This window comes from Meleagris gallopavo, chromosome 16 (assembly GCF_905368555.1).
Source record: "Meleagris gallopavo chromosome 16, MGAL_WU_HG_1.1, whole genome shotgun sequence".
NCBI lineage: Eukaryota > Metazoa > Chordata > Aves > Galliformes > Phasianidae > Meleagris > Meleagris gallopavo.
The window spans coordinates 10038887-10061381 of NC_139419.1; the positions used below are offsets into that span (position 1 = coordinate 10038887).

At 45.6% G+C, this 22495-nt stretch overlaps 1 protein-coding gene across 1 annotated transcript in view; it reads right to left on the minus strand.

Annotated features, from left to right (window-relative positions):
• Window positions 1–22495, minus strand: part of ABAT (4-aminobutyrate aminotransferase) — a 40834-nt gene that overhangs the window by 17365 nt on the left and 974 nt on the right. Inside the window, exons 2-5 of the mRNA XM_085237790.1 lie at window positions 8131–8246; window positions 2601–2698; window positions 1517–1546; window positions 600–717 (exon numbers count right to left, since the gene is read on the minus strand). Coding sequence (XP_085093916.1) covers window positions 600–717; window positions 1517–1546; window positions 2601–2698; window positions 8131–8200 — 316 coding nt within the window. The 5' untranslated portion in view covers window positions 8201–8246. The remainder of the gene's footprint in view (window positions 1–599; window positions 718–1516; window positions 1547–2600; window positions 2699–8130; window positions 8247–22495) is intronic.

Genomic DNA, 22495 nt, shown 5'->3' on the forward strand with positions numbered 1-22495 from the left:
AGCCTGGAAAAACTGTTTTGAAGACATGAATTTTGTTCACTTAATTTTCTACTCCTTTCAAACTATGAAACTCAACAATGTCCCACGCCTTAATATGTGACACGACATTGAATGAATGCATCAAAATGTATAAATGGATGATGAAATCCCACTGGAGTCCACATGGCCCACTCCTCTTTTCAGCTCTCTCATGAAAGAAAGGTTAGCTCAAGTGCAGAACATGCTTTCATGTTAATGTCTTTAAGTTAGATTTATTATATTAATGTTCAAAAACGTAACATACTATTACAGAATCACAAGGTACCTAAATCCAAGCAGACAAAGCTAAACCATGCAATGGCAAATACAAATTAATATTAGAGCTTCTTCCAGATACCGCTCTGTGCTCCAAGTGAGCCACAAGGACTGCATTTTTAACCCTGTTTCCCCAGCTGTTCAAAAACAGCACTGCAGAATACACAGCAGGGTGGTACCCTGAGTACAGCGAGGCATACATTATGTCAGCCTTTTGTTGGATTGCTGTTAATTAACCAACTTGTTTGGTAGCAGCTGAGAGAACAAAAGGACACAGCAAAACTTTTGGTACAGCTGTTTCCTACCTATCGGGATGGATGAAATCTGAGAGTAGAGATCCAGCATGCGATTGCCATCCACATCCACAAGGTAGTTCCCTCGGCTCTCTTCGTAGTTGCAGAAGAAGTGCACAGCTTCGGCATTCTTAAAGAAAAAAGCAACAAACAGTGAAAGCTTCAAGTAGCAGCAGCGTGGAGGAAGCAACAGCAAAAGCTGATAAGGATAAAAAAATACAAAGAGACATTATATCCATTCCATGGGAATTAATGCAAAGCTATTTTTTATAAAGAGGAACTGGTAAGAATCGCCTGTTCTAAGGAAAAAATGGAGGCAGAAAAATGTCCATTTCTAACATCTGTCAGTTAGCTAACAGGCAACGACTGAATGACCCTAATGAACAAAATGACTCTGCCAGACCTCAGGGAGGAGGAGGAAGTTCCAGATCTGAGAACTTTCAGGCTGAGAACTCTCGGGCTTCTTTACTCAGTGAAGCCCCAGAACACAAACCCAATATGGATCGGCAGCTGTTTGTGAAGGAGCTTAAAGACAAAATGCACTTTCTTTCACACAGACCAAGCACAAGCGTTGAGGAATTGCTCGTCCTGGGAAGGCAATTTGCACACAGGCTGGGACACTTCTAAGGCCAAATACTCCTGTGTTCTCAATGGCCATGTGGTAACTCAAATGACACAGTGTTCCAGTGATTACAGAAAACCACTGATATTAGCAAAACAATTCTACAGTATTCGAAACAGACTAGAAAAGATTTTATCCAATCGTATACATGCACCATGCATAACATACTTGGCATTCAAAGCCAAATTCCACTTTTTTTTTTTTTTTTTTTTTGCACGGAACTGAACATATAAAACCAGATTTTGAACTAAGTTCTGGAATCATAGCATTGACACCTGTACTGAACTCAGAAAATGTGACCAATTACCTGAATTCCATTCAGCTGCTTCATTAGTTCCTGCAGAAAACAAAACAAAATAGATCAGCATCAGGAATGTAATCGCTGAATGCTGACAATCATAGAACCATAGAATGGCCTGGGTTGAAAAGGACCACAATGATAATGTCGTTTCAAACCCCCTGCTATGTGCAGGGTTGCCAACCAGCAGACCAGGCTGCCCAGAGCCACATCCAGCCTGTAAGAACATGTTTCCTTTATATGACCACATAAACTATGTGCAAAGCTTGCAATCTCATCTGCTTACCAGGCAGGTGCACTTGCCACATGAACCTTCATAGGGCACAAATGACAGTTAAAACTATGGCACACTGAACTGCGTGGGCTGCATACACAGCTTAACTGTGTGCCTCCAAAAGGAAAAGCTGCCTCTGTACTGCTCAGCTGAATGGAGAAGAGACAAATCACACGTGTGGAAGGAATACTGGCACACTGGTTCTAGAAACACAGCTTTAAAAAAAATAGAAATCAGTCTCTTAACATGCAGAATAACTGTGTCCATTGTGGTTGTGCTCCATGCAAATTCCTGTGTTGCAAAGGAGGCAGCACGCAAATTCTTGAAGAAAATTATTTTGACACTGGAAGCATTTTTAAGTGCCCTTAGCTCTAATGCTTGTTTGCTTTTTCTCTGCTGATTTAACAGCTTCTGTTCAAGTACAGACTCTAACAGAGGAGAACTGCCCAGCAAACTGAAAGTTTGCATTGTTTTCAACACCAAAGAAGTCAGGTGGGCTGCCCTCGCAAGTAGCCAAAGTTGCACACTAAGCAGAGAGACCTTTCAGCAAATGGGTGTTCTTTGGCTCTCAGTTACTTCAAATGAGAAGCTGACAGCTGAGTCCCAGAGAAATTCAGGTCTCTCTCAGAGAGGGGCAATGCAAGTCAGGGTTTCCCCCTTCCTGGCTTTTCACCGTCAGCACTTTGATAAAAGAGGCACAGACTGTTGCAATGTGATTTTTATCCGTATCAGAATTAAAGTTTAGAATAAAATTTGTTTTCTAATAAGTTAAATACCGCTAAAGAAAAAAAAAAAAGCCACTAAGCTTTCAGAACTCACCCGAGATCGTGGTCCAGGAACTTCTGTCTTCATTAAAGGTCCATCATAATCAAAATCCACATCAATTTTAGCTGCAGCTTGACTGATATATCTATGTCCTGTAGGAGATAATGAAAACCTGAGTACCGACCATAATTTCTGTGTTCTCCTTCAGAATAAATATCCAAACCTTACCTGAGTGTGAACACTTGACAGATGAGACCAATTACGTCGTGCTGTCTGAAGGGAACCAAATATCTCATCTCTTTGACAAGCATGAAATAAAACTAATACCAGTGAGGTAGCTTTAAAAAAAAACCCCACAACAGTAAAGTGAGACGACAGAGAAACAGAGGCAAATCCTACTGTAAGGGACAGAGCCCACGTGCCTTCATTACAATGCCAAGCAAACAGAGCTGGGGATACCCCTGGCACCAAGCAGATACAGTTAGTAAGTGCCAAGAACCACTTTGGTTCTGGTGGATCCCTCCTGGATACGCGTACATTCCTTTAGGGGGGTTGGAGGATTCACTGTGCATCTGCAACCAAGGAGGTATAGACTTAGGAGCTTCAGCCAGGTGCCCAGCAAGAGACCACGAGCATGGTGCAAGTGCTGTCATTAAGTGCTGAGCTGAAGTGATGTCCTTACCAGCCACAGCTGTATCACAAAGCACCTGCAAGCCTTTAGCCAGCGCAGTATCAAAGACAAATTAATCTTAATAAGCTTCACTTAGGGGCATCACCTATGCCCCAGATCAACACCTGAAGGATGAGGCACAGCCTTCAGTCCATGACAGGCAGGTTAACCGGAGCGATTTGTGAAGGCCATGTGAGGCCCTCGGCTCCATTCCACCAGCAGAAAGGTGTGCCACGCAAGCCTGGTTTGGAGAAAGTTTATCTGAAAAGTCACAGCCCTTGGAAAGCATCCCTAGCTGTTCATCTGGGGAAAACTTGGTCTGCAAAGATAAATCTCCTCAGCTTTAATTCCATCTGCTGTATCCGAGATGCGTCACTGCCTCTCCGCAAGCTATTAATAGGTTTCATTACAGCAACACCACTTCATTTTTGTGTCACTCTGTTTAGCTTTCATGTAAATTGGAGTCTGCATGGCAACTGTTCCACCAGAAAAGAGAGCTACTGCAGATCCATAGCCAATGAAGCTGCAGATAGAGCAGGCAGCCTGTAAGACTCCAAGGGGAGAAGAGACCCAAGTGAGCCACGTGCCCTTGGCTCCATCCATGATGGGATACAGCAGCACACCAACACTGAATGCTTTTTCCTCTCCTGTATTAACCAGCATTTATTTTATAAACCTCAGTAACCAACAGGTAAATAAAAACCTAAGGAGCTTCCAAGAAGTAACGCAGACTGCCCTTCTGCTGGTGCTCTGCGCTGGTAACTTCTGCTCCAAAGATTCTGAAAGAACTGCATAGCAGATCCATTATAACGCTGCCCAGGAACGTGCCAAATAGCACAGGGCTGAGAGGAAAGTAGCTTTACAGTAAGACAATTGTTTTATTGTTGCCCAGCGTGACTTTTCCTGGTATTTCTGCTGTGGAAGGTGTGGAATTGTGTTCCCTTACCCGACCCGCAATGGCTGCAACACACACCTCTGCACCTGTCACACCAGCACCACGCAGCAGCCAGTCGAGAGACTACACGCTCCTATTACAGCCATGCTCCTCCTTGAAATCCATATTGCGCTACAACTTACATGTAAACCGGCCCTCAGATGTTTGATGCTACGCTGTTGAACCCACGGACCAACTCAACCCGCCGACCTTCTGCTGAGCTTGTGATCAAAGTGCAGTGGAAGAAAGATTTCTCCTGTTCTATTAACTTCGTGTAAGAATGGGACCAAATGATGTGACCACAGCTCTCATCTTAAAAATGTGAAGAGGTAAAGAGCTGCAGCAGGGTATCTGTCTCTGAAGAAGCATTAGTAATGTTTTTTAATTATATGTAGCTAACACGGAGCAGCACAGCAAACAGAGCACCTCCTGACATCAAATCAAAAGTCAGAAAATAAATGATAAACCTAATTATCAGAGAGAACATCAGCTGAATGACTTGCATAGGATTTTCGACCCACCTGGTTTATAGATGGTGGGTACAATAAATCAAATTCTGCTTTTCTTGCTTCTTGGAGGCTATTCAAAAGTCTGTGTCATGCACGATCTTTGTAAACACCAGAGCGTGTAACACCAGCAAATCATCACATCCTTCCTCTTCACACAGCAGGATGCCATCACTTGCTAGCAGACAGAAAAGCTCCTTCTTCAACTCCTGTTTTCTAAGCTATCCTCATCAATCAGCAGGTGTCTCGTGCAGCAGTTTTTAATAAAGAAACACATTGCCATAGCAACATAATTAATGTAAATACAGCCTTGCATGACTTTTTTGATGTTAGTCACAAAGAGCACTGCTGGGGGGCAGGTCTCAGTGTTAAGCAGCAATCTCTGTGAAGGAGAGGGAGGTTCACCACAGGTCTAACAAGCCTTTAGGCCTCCACTATGTCTGAGCAAAAATACTCTGATAAACATTGCTCCTGAGAGCACAACAACTGGGTATTACCCGAGAGAAACTCCAGAGGAGGCACCAAAATTATCTAAGTGTCATTAAGAGGAAGAACTACTCCCAAAGCAAAAAAATAGAAGACAGAAAAGAAATGCTGCCACATTTCTCACATGCAAATATTCTGCTGTGCTAAATCACAGAGTGAATGTCCCCCAGCCCCAACGAGGGGCACAGCACATAAATATCCCACATGTGTCTTCTACCCCATGGTGTCTATCAAGCCATCTTCCAGATAGAAATTTGAAGCACGGAGTCCCTGACGGCCAAAAGTAGGAGGACTGTGATTTCCTCCAAATCCTATTTTAGGTGCTGCGTGGAATCTGTTACTACCAGCTCTTGAAATGGAATGGCAAAAGCCCAGGCTAGCTAGAGGTGTTTGGAAAGTGAACATAACTGTTGCATAATATTGTGAAAACTGAGCCTGCTATTTACAGAGTGCTCACGCTGTAAGATCAGAAGCTGTTCCACATGAGATGGACTGTGTTTCAGTACTCTCACATGTACGCTGGAAATTTTTAAGGAGAACAGGGCTCTCCAAAGACCAAGACAAAAACTGATATCAAACAGACTGTGCAGAACTGGAAGCTCCCATAAGAAAGAGTAAGAACAGCTGCCTCCCCTCAACACAGCTGAATCCCAAATTGACTTTTCAGCAGAGTTATGTGAGCATCAAGCTGCTAGTTTTCTTGTAGGTCTTCCAGATAGCTGTGATGGGGACAAATCAATAACAAATACTAGTATCTCTCAGTCTTCACTGCAGCATGCCTGTGAGATAAAGTGACATTATCCTCTGTAGGGAGAGAGGAACCGAGCTGAGATATGAGAGGCACAGCATCAAACAGTTAGTTCACATGGGGCACTGCAGTAAAAGTGCAGAGATTCTGAAGAACATCTGGTCCTGTGAGGACACACTGAAATGTAGATAGATAGATAACCTGAGACAAAAACACTAAGTGTTAAGGAAGGTTTCAAATACATAAAAGGCTCGCAAATTAAAAATAAGCATTTCAGCCTCCAGCTCCACTGAGGATAGGACAAAGAGTAGGGAAATGATTTTTTTCCTGTTTTGAAACCTAGGTTAAACATTAGAAAACAGCTTTAAATGTAAGGTCTGTTCAGCAATAGAGCAGTCTGCCTGAGGAAGCTGCAGAAGCCGTGCTGCTGGGTGCCTTTAGGAACAGGTCAGCGTCCCTGGGGAACATGGGCATGCACTAATGCCAACTGATGCACCTTAAGGCAGAAGACTGACCTTTTGGCGTGCTGTGCAGTTCAATATCCAAAGATGAATTCGATCCCTTAGGCTAATCAGTAGGAAACTGAACCTGGATCTTTAGAGTCCCAGCCTGTCCTTGTAATTATGGTACAACCCCTTAGCTAACAACAGAATGCTGTTAGATTGAAACTCATCAGGAAAATGACCTGAAGCTCAGATTTTTCTACAAGCATGAGAGTCTCCTGCCTGTTCTATCATCCATGAGCATCGCAGGATAAAAGACTGCCAGGAGTCAGCTCCTTCTAGCAAGGGCTTCTATTGCTGCTCGGTGTTTTCCAATCCCTGAAGACAGGCGCACATAGCAGCCTGCCCCAAGTGTGCTGGAGCTGCCATGCCACCTGCCAACAAGGCCCCACATTCTTTGCCAGAAGCCTGCTTTTAACAGGCTTTCCCGTTTACGAGTTTTCTGAAAGCAAAGATGGACTAACAGAGTCCAGAGCTGCATTCCTTCTGTACTGAAGACCTACACCTCTTCAGTGCAACATTAAGAGGAGAGCCGGCCCTGTGCGCCCATCTGCACCCTAACGACTCAAGTGTCTTGCACAACTGCCACAGCCCGTGATCCTGGTTGGGAAGCACCATGGAAGAATGCAAGACACTGGGAGGAATGTAGGAATATGGAGCACCCACACTGAGATGACAGATTAGCTCAAAGATGGCTCACAGAGGTCTGCTTGCTGCAAGCACTTTCCGTTTGCACTATTGACCAAACGATCACTGCTCTTGCACAGCTCAGATAATCAGTGCGTCACTCCCAGAAATAGAAGGGCAGCCAGTTCTGAAACACTAACCTGGGACTTTTCCAATAGTTGAAAGACCAAACTTGGTGCTCCTAACCAAAGGTCAGCTGCTCCTCCAAGTGTATTATTTAGAAAAAAACCCAACTAAATCTAAGTTTCTGAGCAATGGGAGGGTTTTGTGTTCAGCACTGGCAAAAGGAGCACGCAGGCACAGCAGGTGGGTGGGATGAGAGAAGAAACTCGGTCACACAAAAAGCCATTCAGCCATACTGCGCTCAGCATAGCAGCACATAAGCTGGATGCCAGACTTAAAGCTCTACGCTTCGTCCAAAAAGACCAACAGAAATCTGTACTTTTAAAGCATGAGCCAGAATCTTGAACACTTATTTCACGGAGATTGCAGGGTCTTGATACACACACACACACGCTGAAATGCAAGCATTGGCCCAGGCTAGAACTTGTCATCACATACTTAGGAGAAAAGTGCCTGATGCTACGGGCTCAGTGTTCATTTTACAATGCAGCTGAGTGCAGGCAGAAGCCCACAGCCCAGCGAGGGCCCCCTCTTTGTGCCCACCATGCAGAACCTCCCCATGACAGAAATCAGCATGGTCACACTATGTAATGTGAACTGGAATAAGAGTGATTTTGATGGAAAATATTTGCATCCCTGTACCACACAGGGCCAAAAAGTAGCCCTGTGGAGGCAGGAGAATTTTGTTTCAGTTAATAATTTGCATTGTAAACGTGTTAAGTTAATGAGTTCTTTGGTTTGCAAACTTAAAAACCACAAAAAAACAACCCAGCATCCCTGCTGTACAAATGCATTGTTATCCAAGATGCAGAACAGTGTTCTTCAAGTTTTGAAAGATGCACCACCGGACAAACCTCAGCAACGTTCAGTGGAATTTTCTCCACTAGCATCACCAAATACAAACCAAAAACCACAATGATCACTTACCAAATACGAGCAGCCTGGAGTTCTGCTGCAGACAACAGCTCAGCTGCCGACTAAGTAGCATTGATGCCATTTTGTATGCTCTTTACTCAAAAAGGTTCAATCTTGATGCCGATGTTCTGGAAAAAAAAAAAAAAGAAGAAAAAAAAGAATGAAAACATTTATTCACGTCCCTACAGATGCAGCCACAGTGTCATTCATCTCAGCTTCTCCATTCAGTGTCATGACGGCGAGCTGAACCCAATGCTAGGTCCTGTTCAGGCAAAGGACTCCTAGAGCAAATCTGTACCTCACAACTTTAATTTAGCCAAGAAGTAAAAAGATAATTTATTTTCCCCTCTTCCCTTGCTCATCTACTTTCAGTGTGTAGCTTAGACTATGTTAAACTTTCTTAAAAATTGTTTCCAGCCACAGTTCCCTCAGGCTAAAAGCATTACTTAGATTCAACCTTTAGTTTATGAGAATAACTTTGTCTCAGTCAAGAAGACAGCAAGAGAAACATTAGGAAATAAAAAAGAAAACTCATCCAGTGAAGAAGCCCAGCTTCTACCAACCAGTGACATCTGTGAGAGCTGGGCTTGTTCACAGCACAGCAGAGAAGGCTCAGGCTGCACCCACCCAGGTGTGCAGAGACCTGACCAGCAGCAGGGCTGGCAGAACTGGCAGAACAAAACAAAGAACTCCTTGCCTGCGGAGACCTATGAAGTCACAGATAAATTAGTACTCAGGTACAAAGAAAATAACCTATGCCCTTCCAGACAATCCAGACAGCGCTTGGATTCTTGTAGCTTGCTCTGAGTTCAATTTTCTTTTCAATGTATTTTGAAATCCACCAAGGTGAACAAACACTTGCACAACGTTGGTGCGCAGCTTAGAAAAAGCTGTGTCAGCTTTGTAAGGCGTTGGGTCAGAGATGTGGAAGGAATGGGATGCTTGGGCAGACAACAGGAACTTCTCCATAAAGCAGGGTGTGTTTAATGGATTCCTTAGTGTTTTTGTGCTTAGCTTCTCTCTTCAGTTGTGCTAACCTGTGCATGATCAACGAGCAAAGAATGAGCCCAAACCTCACGTTTCTTATTTCATTATCCTTCCCCAATGAAAACCATAGGTGAGTCTGAGTCAGTGAAACCTCCACAGCAGAAAAAAGCCACCGAAGGGCCCATCAGCCCCACAGCTCTCACAATGATTAACCACCCCGACGTCCTCTGCTCAGAGCTATCTGCCTGCTCCATACTCTGGAAGGCGACTATTCCCTCTGTAACTTTGCTCTGTGAGATTTAAGTGCCCCGAGGAGACTGAGAAAAGCTAACCTGAGCACCCAGAGCAGCGGGAACATACCAGGCAGAAAGCACAACCTGCCATGAAAGCACCACATCGTTCCAGCCCCCTTCATGGCCATCTCCCATGCGTGTTCTGCTACAAACTGACTCCCTGCTTTCTCCATAACGACGTCTCTTCCCATCAAAATCAAATGCAGAGCCCTACCCGTTGGTGAGCAGGTTCCTTCCACAGCACCTGCTCTTCTTCTCCCAGCTGAATCATGTCCGTCATGCCTGCTCCCAAAATGCTGTTTCTTATATTTGCCTTTTATCTAAAGGCCTTCAGTGCTTGAGATACAATACTTATACAGTCTCAAAACAGCATTTTGGTATTGCCTTTCTGAAGCACTCACAAGAAAAGGTTATCGCAAGAGATTTAAAAAAAAAAAAAGCAGCTCAGCCCTAATTTTCAGTGGCAGCTGTTACATAAAAAGTTTCACCATTTCCCAGTCCAGAGTCAGAATGAATCACGTAATATCACATCTGAGCATAACTAAATTCAACTTCTTTTCCATCTCCATTAAGCACACAAAAGATCGGCTGATACAACTGGCACATCTGTCTAAGCACACCTTATTTGGTTATCATAACAAGCAATTGATTTTTGCCTTCATAATCCATCTCTTGATCAATTCCCACTGGCCTTGCTCGCTCCAGCACCCCCAGCAGCAGAGGCAGAGTTTGGAAGCCAAAAGAAATCAGTGTGTGCACATGGCCAAGCTGCAGCACAGAGCTGCTCCATCGGCACTACAGACAGTGGCAGCTGCTTCCAAATCCAGTCACAACAGACCCAGTAGTTTCAGACAGCAGACTGCAGATAGGGATGCAAAGGACAATGTTCAGATTGGCTTTGAGATGAAATGCTGGCACCTCAGACTTCCAAGAAGCGACACTTTTCCAGAGGAAAAAGGTTCACAGAAATCCTTCTATTACTTTTTCCTCTGATGGCAACTGAATGAGCTTCACCAGGTCAGTGATGGCTGTGCACAGCAGCTGCTCAGAATGCATGTTAGAGGCATCCCTCCTGCAGACATCCTGTGCAATACATACACATGCAGCGGCAAATACAGTTTAAGACACAAAGTTGCATGCTTTTAGTGAGAAACGTGTTTACAGAGGAAGCTCAGAGCACATGAAACAAGAACACACAGATTTTTTTAATGCAAACTGGATGTGTTCTGTTTTGTTTTTCAAATCGCAGCTCCTAAAATTCTGTACTGAGTGATTATTACTGAGTGACGGGCAAAAGGAGCTGGCAGGAATGACAACAGTCGCCCAGCAGCAGCTGATTGCAGGCACGTAAAGAAAACTGTCTCCATGGCTTAATAAGCAGTGGGGGGAACCCCTGGAAAAATCCAAGAAATTAGTGAGGGAGCCCAACGCTCAGGGTGCTCGATCCAGACACCAAAATATAGAAAGTAGGACTCTGTACAGCACTCTCTCACTTGCTAGCAGGAAGCTAATGCAGCATGACATCCCTGCTTCAGACCGCAGCTTGCAAAATCTGTCTCCAAAACATCCTCAGCGTAGATGCAAAAGCAAGAGGGGAATACACAGACATTACAAAGCAGGGATTAGAAGTCAGCACTGCAGGTTTGTGTCTCGTCTTCCAGTTCATGCCAAAGACACAGAAGCCTGTTTTAAATTCATGGGGGCACCTTCAGCTGTCTCTCAGCTGTTCCAAACCCATTTAACCAAGAACAATTAGGTGGTTTAGAAACAGCAGCACAAGCTGCACACTGCAATTACCCCACAAAGTCTTCCCAATATGTATCTGAAGAGGGATAGAGAGGTAAAGACAAACTGATTCCTTCTTTGCTGTTTTCCTTCACTTGACTTTTCTAAAACACACAGCACCGAAAGAATCACTGGGTTACAAATTAATTGTTGTGAAATATAAGGCATCTCAAACTATTTGCTAGTCTTGTTTGCTTGGATTCACCATTTTGTTGAAAATCAAGTGAGGCTTGCCTTCTTTTGAATTAAATGGGAATTCCCTTGACTTTGCAGGACACCAGGTCCAGCTACTGCTACAAAGACCCATGACAGGATAGGGCATTAGAGTCCAGTCTTCTGTAGGACTGATCTCCTGTGAACTCATTTCTCCTTTTCTAACATCCATAACGCTCCCCATCTGCATATCAGGGCTCTTCAGGCAGCTTTTCTGGAAAAGAATCAGACTGAAATGTAATAGAGGCAAGCTGGAAAGCTTAGATAACAGGGTCAGGACAAGGGGGAACTAATAAGAAGGAATCATGGGCCCCATCACATAAGCTGGAACTGCTGTATGCTAAGAGATGGGATAAGCAGTTTTGTTTTTTTTGTGTGTGTGTGTGTGTTTTTTTTTTTTTTTTTTTTTTTTTTTTAAAGGAGAAAGGTGGGAAGGCTGAGAAAAAAGAGCTGGATAGGACTGCAGCTTCTGAGCTGAGAAGGGATGAGCGTTCCAGCCTCATTTGTGCCATTGAGCATCTCCTACTCTGTGACAGTGTGACAAGATAGAAGGAAAAATCTGCCTATCCCTCTGCAGTCTGCACTTCACAGACTCCTAAAAATCCCTTGCTGCTCAGTTTTCAGTACTGTCACTGACTTCTGGCAGATACCATTCTCTGTATGGTCCCACAAAAACAAGAGCTGCAGGGCGCTCTCTTACAAAAACAAGGAATCCAAGGCTGGTTATTACAGGGGGACAGCTCTCCTGGTTTGCAGCACTCATGAGCAGGCACCTTGCATGAGTTCAAGTACTGCATCTCATGTACCTTACTCATATACTCAGCTTAAGGACATCCCAGAGGATCTGAAGACAAATCTGCAAATTCACAGAATATGGCTGAGGTGGAAGACAGCGCAGTTTGGTCTGCCACCCTTTAAACGTAATGAAGTCTTTCTTAGGTCTGCATTTGAGGAAGAAAGGGCCAACCTACTGACAGAGCATAGCTATGTACAAAGATTCCACATCTGCAGCATTTGCTGTTTGAAAACTGCACTGCAATCACTGCTGTCCTTCAAGGGAAGGTCTGCTTCTTCCCAGAGATCAAAAAGGAACAAGCTAAAGGATTTCATGTTATCTGTATTACTGACTGTGTGGGGTGATGTGAGAAATCCTGACATACTGCTTTAGTCATTTTAACACAGTAAGGTAAAAAAATAAAAATAAAAAAAAAAATAGAGAAGCCTGCCAGCATATTGTTCTATTGAACGTTGGTCCCAGAAGCAGGGCTGAGTTCAGTAACACCTTTGGAGTAATGAAAGCCAGAGTGCATCCAGTGAAATACAACAAGTCCTTTTACTTCAACAAGTTTTTCTCAGGACATATTTCATTGAATTTTTTTGCACTAGCTTGCAACAGCATTTACAAGAGAGGTTTGCTAGACTATCACCAGGTATTCCTAGTGATAACTAGAGCTAAGGCTATCTGTAAACCTCATGGAAACAGGAAAAGTCCTCTTAAGAAGCGATTACATGAAAACTTACATCTAGTGTCCACATAAGGTCAGCGTTAGACCTACTGTGCAGTGCTTAATTAGGCAAAGCAGAGAACCGAGCTGAAACCCCCAACTTTTGGAAGTGCAGCACCCAGAGCAGTGCTCATCCCACTCGCTCCTTGTGCAGCTTTGCCACCAATGGGCCCACAGCCCTGTCCTCAAAGCCCAGCCCACACTGACACACAGCAGCCCAAGATGCCATCACCAAAACGACTTCTGCCAATGGCTGGCAAGTGTGGCCTTGCAGAGCACAGCCTGCCAAGGCAACTTCCACTGAGCAGCACCACCAACCAAACAAGGCGGTGATGTGCAAATGGAAGTGTGCATCGACCACCAAAATGGGTGAACGTCAGCTCACGAGCTGACACAGTTGCTTTTGCCATTTATTCCTTTAATAACATCGGCAGCTTTGTGTAGAACAGGATGTAATTGGAAACCCCGTGATTGTACTTAAGTCGTCAAGGACACAGTTGTCATAGTTACAAGTAAAACTCAAGTGTCTGTTATTCATGGTTGCTTATTTATTTATTGACACCAGCAGGATCAAACACTCCCACTGCTGTTCGGATCTGAAACGTGAAGACTGGTTTTGTCTTTCACCTCTTGACAAAGCAGTAAATATTGCACAGAGCAGCACAAGTCAACCCTAATAAATAGGCTTATTATAGGCTTATAAAATAGCACAGCTACTTTCTCTCACCGCACTCAGCCGGCACTCAGTCTGTTTTGAAAACAGCAGTGAAAGCCCGAAGCAAGATGCAACACACGAGACAAAAATATGTCTACAGACTGAAGGTACCATGCCTTACCGTTGTGACACAGCAGTACCCATGTAATCAGACCAGCACTTGGTCACAGCTGACTCAGCACAGAAACTACAACAGGAACCTGCAGATCTTCCAGCAAACTCACCCACAGAAAGAAGTCCTGTCCTCATGCACTCGGGTTCTCCTCCTCAGATGGCTTCTAAGCATGGGGGTTGAATACTGACACACTTTTTAAAACCTTTCTGCCCTTGTCTTACCTCATCTTCCCTCCAACACACACTGGACCAACAGTAGACCCCTGGGTCCATACTCCAGAAAGTAAAACTAGATGGAAAAGCTGCCATTGTGACACATGAGGATCCAGGTGACCCACCAAAGCTTCCAGCAGCTCATCTTTGCTGTAAGCACTATTGCAGCACCTGAGGTACTGCACCTACACTTACCCCAAACACTGTCTCAGGAAAAGAAGAAACAGGATCTTGAAAGCACCTGGCAAAAATTAGGCAAGTTCCGGAGCCACAGCTAAAAACACCTACGTAACTGGCACAAATCAGTGTTAGAAGTTGGTGTGCAAGTGTAAACTGAGCACAATTAAGTTAACATTAGCCCAATTGATAATGTTATCTTCACTTTTAGTTTTTCATTCTTTATCACTTCCCATAGCAAAACATGCACTTTACTTCAGGGTATCTTTACCTGTGAGCTGCCTATAGGAGCCTCTCTTCAAGCTCAGTACTCTGAACACATCATTTTAAACGAAGGTGGCAACAAGATAAACAAACCTGTCTGTTAACCTCCTGACATCTCCTCCATCAAAACACAGTCTGGTTCCCAAAGGGTTAACCAAGTGACATTACGATACAGCTGAGCTTTGCAGATAAGTTGTTCCACAAGCATTCTGTGGTTGTGGAAAAATCCAAGTGTTCCAAATTACCCTGAGGTACAGCTTCCTTCAAGGAAACCCGGCGGTATTCCTTCTGAGGTTTTACTCCTCAGCATCCCACCTCAGCCTCCTCAAGGTCACAAAAACAGCATCCAATGAACAGTACTTGCAAAGCACCATTTATTCTGCTGCCGAGGCAGTCGCTGACTGTGAGGAAACCAGCAGCACAGTGAGCAGGATGCCTGAACCGGGAGCCAGCGCTCCAATCCTCAAGGTGACCGCCACTCCGGATGAACACACAGCAGCAGATGGACGCAGGAGGGCTCTTCCACAAGGGACCCAGCAAAACAAGCACACAGCAGCACAACAAGCACATTCGTGAGGGACATTTGAACACGGCACACACCTGCACGCAGACAAACCAGCACCGTGTGCGGGGCACCAACCGCAGCCCGCGTTAAGCCCCGCCGCGCAGCACACGCCAAAGGCACTTACACGCTCGTGTACCAGCTCGCAGCAGCCAGCTTGTCAGCTTAAGAAGCCACTCTTCCCTTTGCTTTAAAGCGGGATGCAGCCAGGAGCCACGCTGCTGCCGTCAGCTCCCTGCAGCACCCGCCTGCGGCTGTCAGCAGTGGGAACAGGCATCACCCAGGGGCCCTGAGTGCACCAGGGGCTGCCGTGAGTTCCGGAGAGTGCGCCGGCCCACCTGGCTGCCGCTGCACCCCCACACCTCCGCCGCGCAGCTGCACCCGCCTCACTTCGTCTGAATGCTTCTCCACGGGATTCTGAAAACAGCTTATGGAGATGTAAGCCAGACTGCATCACAGCTTGAAACGGCCTCTCAGTCTTCCAGAACCGTGGAAGCTGAAGAACAGATTTTCTCTTTAAAACCCTTCGTTTCGCTCCAGTTTGCAAACATCCCCAGGATAACACCAGGCAACACAACTACCACAAAATAACCTCTGCTTGTTTCCCTCAGACGCAGGGAGCACCAAAGCCAGCGGGCACTGTCACACCACCTCCTTGAGATGGAAAGTACAAGCAATGCTGACATTAACGGGAACAAAAGCAGCCCCAGCACCGCAGCATCCCTGCAGGCTGGGGCCCTGCTGGGCAGCTGCGGTGCTGGGGTGGAGGGGAAAGGGGAGATATGGGGCACCCCACCGGGTTGCCATGGCACTGGGGGGCACAGAGGAGATGTGCCAGAGCGCAAGGAGAGGCTGAGCTGCTTCGGTTTTAAATCTGTGTGACAGCTGAGCTGCTGCACTGTTGCTGTGGCAACCGATGGGTGAAAATCACAGCAGAAGCCTGTAATTGTTACGAGCGAGATGGTGACTTACCCATTTCGGGTATTAAAACAGCTCAGCCATGTCCCTGGCCCACGCCATGCCGCACTGCTGATCCCGGGGCTCCAGACCCCATAGCTGTCATACTATGCCGTGTCTCACACAGGGCTCTGCTGGGCTGGTTCTGCCCACAGCTGACACTGCTGCATGGAATGAAACAAGGCCACAGTCCAGGCCTCAGCTCAGCACACGCACAGCACACTGCAGGGATTGGGCCTGGGCATGTGAGGGAGACATGGGGATGTGCATGGGGAGCAGCCGAGATCGCAGCCATTCACAGAGCCTACCAGCAATGCGGGTTTGCAATGCACTCACAGCAGCACACCTGGCTCCACTACCTCCTCAGCAACCAGCAGCAGCATCACTTGGCTAGAATGGTGCTGGGAGAATTTGTGAACAGCTAGGGACAGAGTCGTTCAGGGGAGCAGATGCCATGCAGTCTCTCCCCATCGCAACACTACCAGACACAGACAACTCGCACGCTAACAGATACAGTGCCTGCCCCACCACGGGGTACGCAGCATGCAGTCACCCTGCTGCTCCCTATGGCTCTGCAGTGCCAACACACGCTGCAGGCACGCTGCTGCTGACAGGGATGCTGTGACATGTGGGGACAGACAGGCTGGCCCTGCTGCTGCAAGGAGTCTTTTATAAGACAGATACCACAAGGAAAAAGCTGTGAATGTGAACTAAAATTAAAGACTGAAGCTGATCCCTCCCCTACTTCATAACTTCAAACCTGTTACCACTTAGTACACAGACTGCTTTTTTAAACTTACCAGTTACCCTATGCTCTGCCACCATGTCTAAAGCTGACATATTGAAACTGGCCCTTGCTGGGTGCCAAACAGCAAAACAAACTGCTTCTGAAGCAAACCTGCAAACCAGCTCATCTGTCACAGCACAGCAAGCCCGCTCAGACATACGGGAGCACAGGGACACACTGCAAAGCCAAGGGGAAGGGGCTGAGGAAAGTGGCAGATACTAAGGCCTACATATAATAGGTAGTATTCAAAGGAAATGCACCGCATCTGCAGTTTATTAGCACCTATACAGTGAATGATCAGCATCACAGCTCCTGAGCACTCTGGGAAGACAGGGACATCCCTGTGCCTCTGCTGAGACCTGCCCTGCACCATGCAGTGCTGTGCTCAACAGACACAGCTCACAACCAAGTGCTCCATGGCTGCTTTAGCCCCTCGTTCACAGCACAGCCCCTCCCTGAGAGGCTGGGTGCACAGATGGGGAGGCAACGACTCATGCTGGTCCTGCTGTATGGTGAAGGCTGGAGCCCCAAGCACCCAGCGGTCAGTGACTTCCAGCAATCACAACTGCTAACCACTTACTTGAGATGCCTAAAACATGCACAGTGCACAGAATTGTGGACTGCAACAAGCCACTGACTTCCATTTGATTTAATCAAGAGAACGCTGGTTACAAGATCTATTCAACTTGTTCCTCATTGGAAAGGACACTGCCAACCACCCACCGTAACTATACAATTTGCACTGATACGCACTTTCCCAAGGAAGACTCATTACAGTCTTCTATTGTTAGAAAAGAATCTTCTGTTTAGCAGAATTCCTGCTCAAAACTATGCTTTTCCAAAGCGATATAGATTTTTACACATGAATACTATGCACATTTTCTGAGAAGTATGATGATGATGCAAGGCAAAGTAGGAATCAGATTCAGGCTAACCTGGTCCACCAGACCAAGTAAAAGCACAGAGTTAGCATGAAGGATGAATTTATTTGCAAATGACAGCAAGTTCTCCCCAAAGCAACTCCACAACCTTCCTCCATCACTGCCTCGCACTCAAGAAAGATCTGCTACAACTGTTAAGGAAAAGCATTTAAAGCAGCACACGCAGCTCCAATATCTGAGAAAAATTCAGTATCCAGAAACAGCAGTTATCAGCCTCATGATGCAGAGAGCACAGCACGACAGGACAGCCAGCACCAGGTCCGAGTTCTCCTGCACAACAATGGGTTGCCACAAGACTCAGGAAGGATCTCAAGGTCTGAGATTGCAGATGACTTGAATTCACATTAAATAGAGAACTTACATTCAGGACAAGAGAAAGGAAAGTGATAGAGGAATTAAGTACAGTTACAAAGAACTGGTATTATTCAGAAATCCTGTAATTGCCTGATGTTCAGGGCTCAGTTTCCAAAACACTTGGGCAGTTGGGCAGTTTCCAAAGCACTTTAGGGAAGAGAGACACAAACACAGTATTACTTTCAATAGACTCCATGACTCAATTCCCTAGGATGTTTTTTACAATTATTTTGGGGCTTCAGATGGAGGGGGGGGGCGGGAAGTGTTGCCACTGAGATTGAGCAAGATATATACTTCTCAAATGAAATCCTTTGGCTTACATATAGCACCACTCAATCAACCAGAGGTTCGCTTAGAAAAATTCTCTTACCTTTTATATGAACTGGATTAATTTATCAGCATACAGCAAAGAGAAGTGTTAAGCAAGGAAAACTAAAAGGGCAACCTCTAAGGACCTCAAGACCCTGAGCTAACAGGAGTTTATTGGGTTGTTATACTTGTTACAGAATTAGCTCACGAATTCCAGAATTAACAAATGGACTACCCAAATGGAAGAAGAACAGATAAAGAAATGCTTTTTTCCCTCCCTCCCTCCCCTTTTTTTTTTTTTTTTTGGATGATGATTTAAAGTATACAGGATCTGGAAGGCATTCACTGCACTATCCTCACTGCTTCCTTCTTGTACCATTTTTAACAGAGTTGCACCATGCCAAAGATGACAGAGAAGCAAAGAACAAACCCTCATTCACAGTCACACAACGGTCAAACTTCTGTGTGCAAATGAACACTGGCTATCTACAGATCACATCAGAAGGTCCTGCAAAATCCCAAACCAACCCCCAGCTCCGCTCCTCATGGTCTCCATCTGCCACCACTCCCTCCTTTGACTTTTCTCATGTTTTTCTTCAGCTGCCACAGCAGAAGCACCACGTTACAGCAGCTACATCAGCCTCTCCAACAGCTGCTGAGCGAACTGTGCAGCAAACCAAACATTTTCCCCACCCAGCTCTGTTATCTGGTGAAGCCAGCATGCAAGCAAGGACTGTGGGATTTACCCAGCCACACTTATCCTCTGCTTTCCTACCTCCACCAGCACACCCTGCTTCTGTAATCCTATTTCCCTTTCCAAGAAGCTGCATTGCAGCAAGAGCCACGGAGCAAATCCAACAAGGTTTGCTTGACACTGGTGCTGGGATGAACACACACAGAGGTGGAAAGCAACACTAAGCACAGAGGTAAAGGCATCCCTGTGCCTGCTGCCTGGGAGCACTGCCATCAGGGAGCCAGCAGTACACCCTGCCTGCAGCCAGGAAATCAGCAACCACTCAGAAGTTATGACCTCCAGTCTGTCCATAGCACTGACTGCTTGCAAGAGCAGCTGGATTTCTAACTAGCTTTTTAACCTGAAGTATTCTCTAATTCCCGGCGAGGCACCATTCTTATCATTAGACTTATAAAGCGAGCTGTTCAAAATGCTTCAGTACAAATTTATTCTCATTTTATATTTTTGGTGTACATCACAAGACTAGTGCCAGCTGAGCACCTGGGGAACACAAGCAGCAGACAGAGATGACAGCAGGATGGCTGGTTCCCATTATTGGCATCTGACACAAATAGAGGCTGGCAGATCGGATTCGGAGGATGCATTATTAAAACAAAAAATATTACTGCTAATGAGCTACACCAAACTTGTTTAAAATAGTTAACTACTGTTATCTGCACCACTTATTCACATTCTTGTATTATTTTCAGACCAATTTAAAACACAGGAGCTGATTGCAGTTGTGTTTGCCATCAGGGGGTGCTGCCAAGAATCTCCACATCCACTCTCCTTTGCTAAAACAGAACTCAAAATTGGCATGCTGCTGTGATGTTCCAAGTGATTAATCAACACTGAGCTTGATGCTATACAAATGAGGGATATTATTGTTCCCTTTCTCCACAAGCTTATTTTTTCTTGCTCCCTCTGCTCCCCTTAGGGTTTCTGCAGGCCTCTATGCTTGCACTGCTTCATTCAGAAAGAGCAGAGCTGGAAGGGCAGGAGGCATGGCCTGGGTGAGAACACCTGCAAGGCTGTTCCGTGGTTGGGTAGGAAGAGGAGGGAAAAAAAGATCAATCTGTACCATAATTACAGGCTCAAAAAGTCAGCATGAGAGCTTCCAGCACCGGGGTACAGACTTCCTCGAGAAACTTGCTGCCTCGTGCTTTGCCTGCAAGGAAGCTCACAGATGGAAACTGGATATTGAAAACTGAGCCAAGCATAAGAAATGAAGTTATGAAAACATCATTACTAATTTATTTCTTCTCCTGACACCTGTTGTTTTGTTCTGTGAGATACTAGTGATGAATCCAAGGTCACATGGGGAAGGAAAAAAAAGAGAAACTCTGCAAACAAAAAAAGCAACCAGAAAAGAAATCCAGGACACCACCATCCCCACAAGTTCATCACCTGCATACTCTGGGCTGAGATACCAGCCAGCAGCACAGTGCTTCCCTCCATGCCCTCTTCCATCCCCTTTCCACAAGAACAGATCTTCTACCCAACAGCTGCAGAGACAAAATGAAACGAGGGGGAGATGCTCACCGTGACCCCAGCACCCACACTCACACAGCAGACGCAGCTCTAAATCTGAACTGGCTGCAGAGTGGAGAATGGGTTTGGAGCCAGGAACCTGAATCCAAACCTCTGCTGACTCAGAGAAAAACCTCATTAGGGAGTCAGCGAAGAGAAGGAATGCTCTATGAACCAGGGAAGCTCAAGCAGGCTTTTTCCACAACAGCAACTACTGGCAGCTAAGGAATCCCCAGCTCAGAGGGCCATGTCCCAGTGATGCTCTCCTCACCATACTCCCTAGTGCTGACCTATCTGAGCAGGTGCCAGGTAAGAACTGCTCCAGGAATGCCTACTCAGCCTTTGTTACTACCCAGCCAATTTCCCACCTCAGATCTCGTTAGGGATGTAATCTCCCCAAAAACGTGCCAGACTTTGGAGTTGAGGCACGCTGAGGACATTGTTTAGAAGTAGCTTTGCTCTGAGGATTACAGCTGGACAGCTATGACAGCAGCATGGCACTTGTGCCGGCTTCTTACAAGGAACCTCCAGCAAGATGCATTGCTTCAACCCACCCCCAAACAAAAGCAGAATTAGAATTTAATTTCTAAGCTGTGAGTTTCACATGAGTTGTAAGGAGATGAACACACCCCAAAGCACTCTGTTCCCTGTCAGTGCCAAGCTACATTTCAGAGTTATAAAATCTGGAAGAGAAACTCACCAAGGAAACAAACAGAACTGTTCTACTCATTGCTTCATCACACCACCCATCACACACAACAGATATATGCTTACAATCACTGCAGTCTTCCATCATACAAAAAAACCCAACAGTCTGTAAAAAAGCTTAGGCATCTGAATCCTATGGCAGTCCTACTGTTTGAGATCTGCCCTCAGTCCTGCTGAGTACCAGTCCGTAACTGCAAACCAGCCAGTGCCACGTCCTTGGAAGTCAAAAACCCCACTCTTGAAGGTGTTCCCTCTGCTGCAGATACACACACCCGCTGGACAGCAAGAGGCAACCTCCTCTGCCACTGCCAAAGGGGTGCCAGGAGGGCAAGACAGCCTTGGTAGGTTCTCACCTGACCCTTCTGCTGAATTTCCAGCATCTGACTCCTGGAGAGAGCGGAAAGGTACAGTGGAGTCTTTTTGCATAGGGAAAAATAAACAAGGTAATTCAAGGACACAGAAATCACTTAAGACAATGTTCTGTTTTACACGCTTTAAATCTTTTGGAAAACCCCCCAGAATACTGTTATTTTTGCACAAATACCATCTGGCAAAGAAAATATCATCTTCCCTGTCTTCCTGGCCCACAGCCATCATTTCAGGAAACAGGACTGTGGTTTGATACAACAGATCACGAAATACAGAAACAGAGGACGTACTTCAGTTGGTTTGCTTTAACCCACACTAATCTCACCTGTTCTTAAAGAGCAGGAATTTGACTGATCAGGTTGGGCGCTTTGGGCCTCTTGAAAAATCAATCTGTTCCATCAATGTTCAAGCATATTCATCCTTCCACAGGTGAGAGGCCACACTAGCAATTATCCATGCTGTGTGCCAGTGGCCTTGAAGCTGCAGAGAGCCCAATGTAGCATTTTGGCTCTGCCTACCTGTAATTTCACACCTTCCTGCATATGGTTCTAGCTGCCCTCCTGACAGGAGATATAACATCCGGCCCTTTTCTACTACCGACTCTTTTGGAAGCGATAAGATGCTTCCGTTCTCCATCACTTTGAGCATTCTGCCTGAAAAACTCTGAAGCACTTGCAGGAAACTTGCTGGGGCAAAAAGGTGCACAGACTGACAACATGCAATGTACAAGAACAAATCAAATGGTATTGGAAAACAACACTAAGCAAACACATCCGACGTGAGGAGACTCACACAAGTTCAGAGTCATCATTTCAGTGAAGTTTTCTGGCACATGGCAACTACAGGCAAATTTTAAGCTTT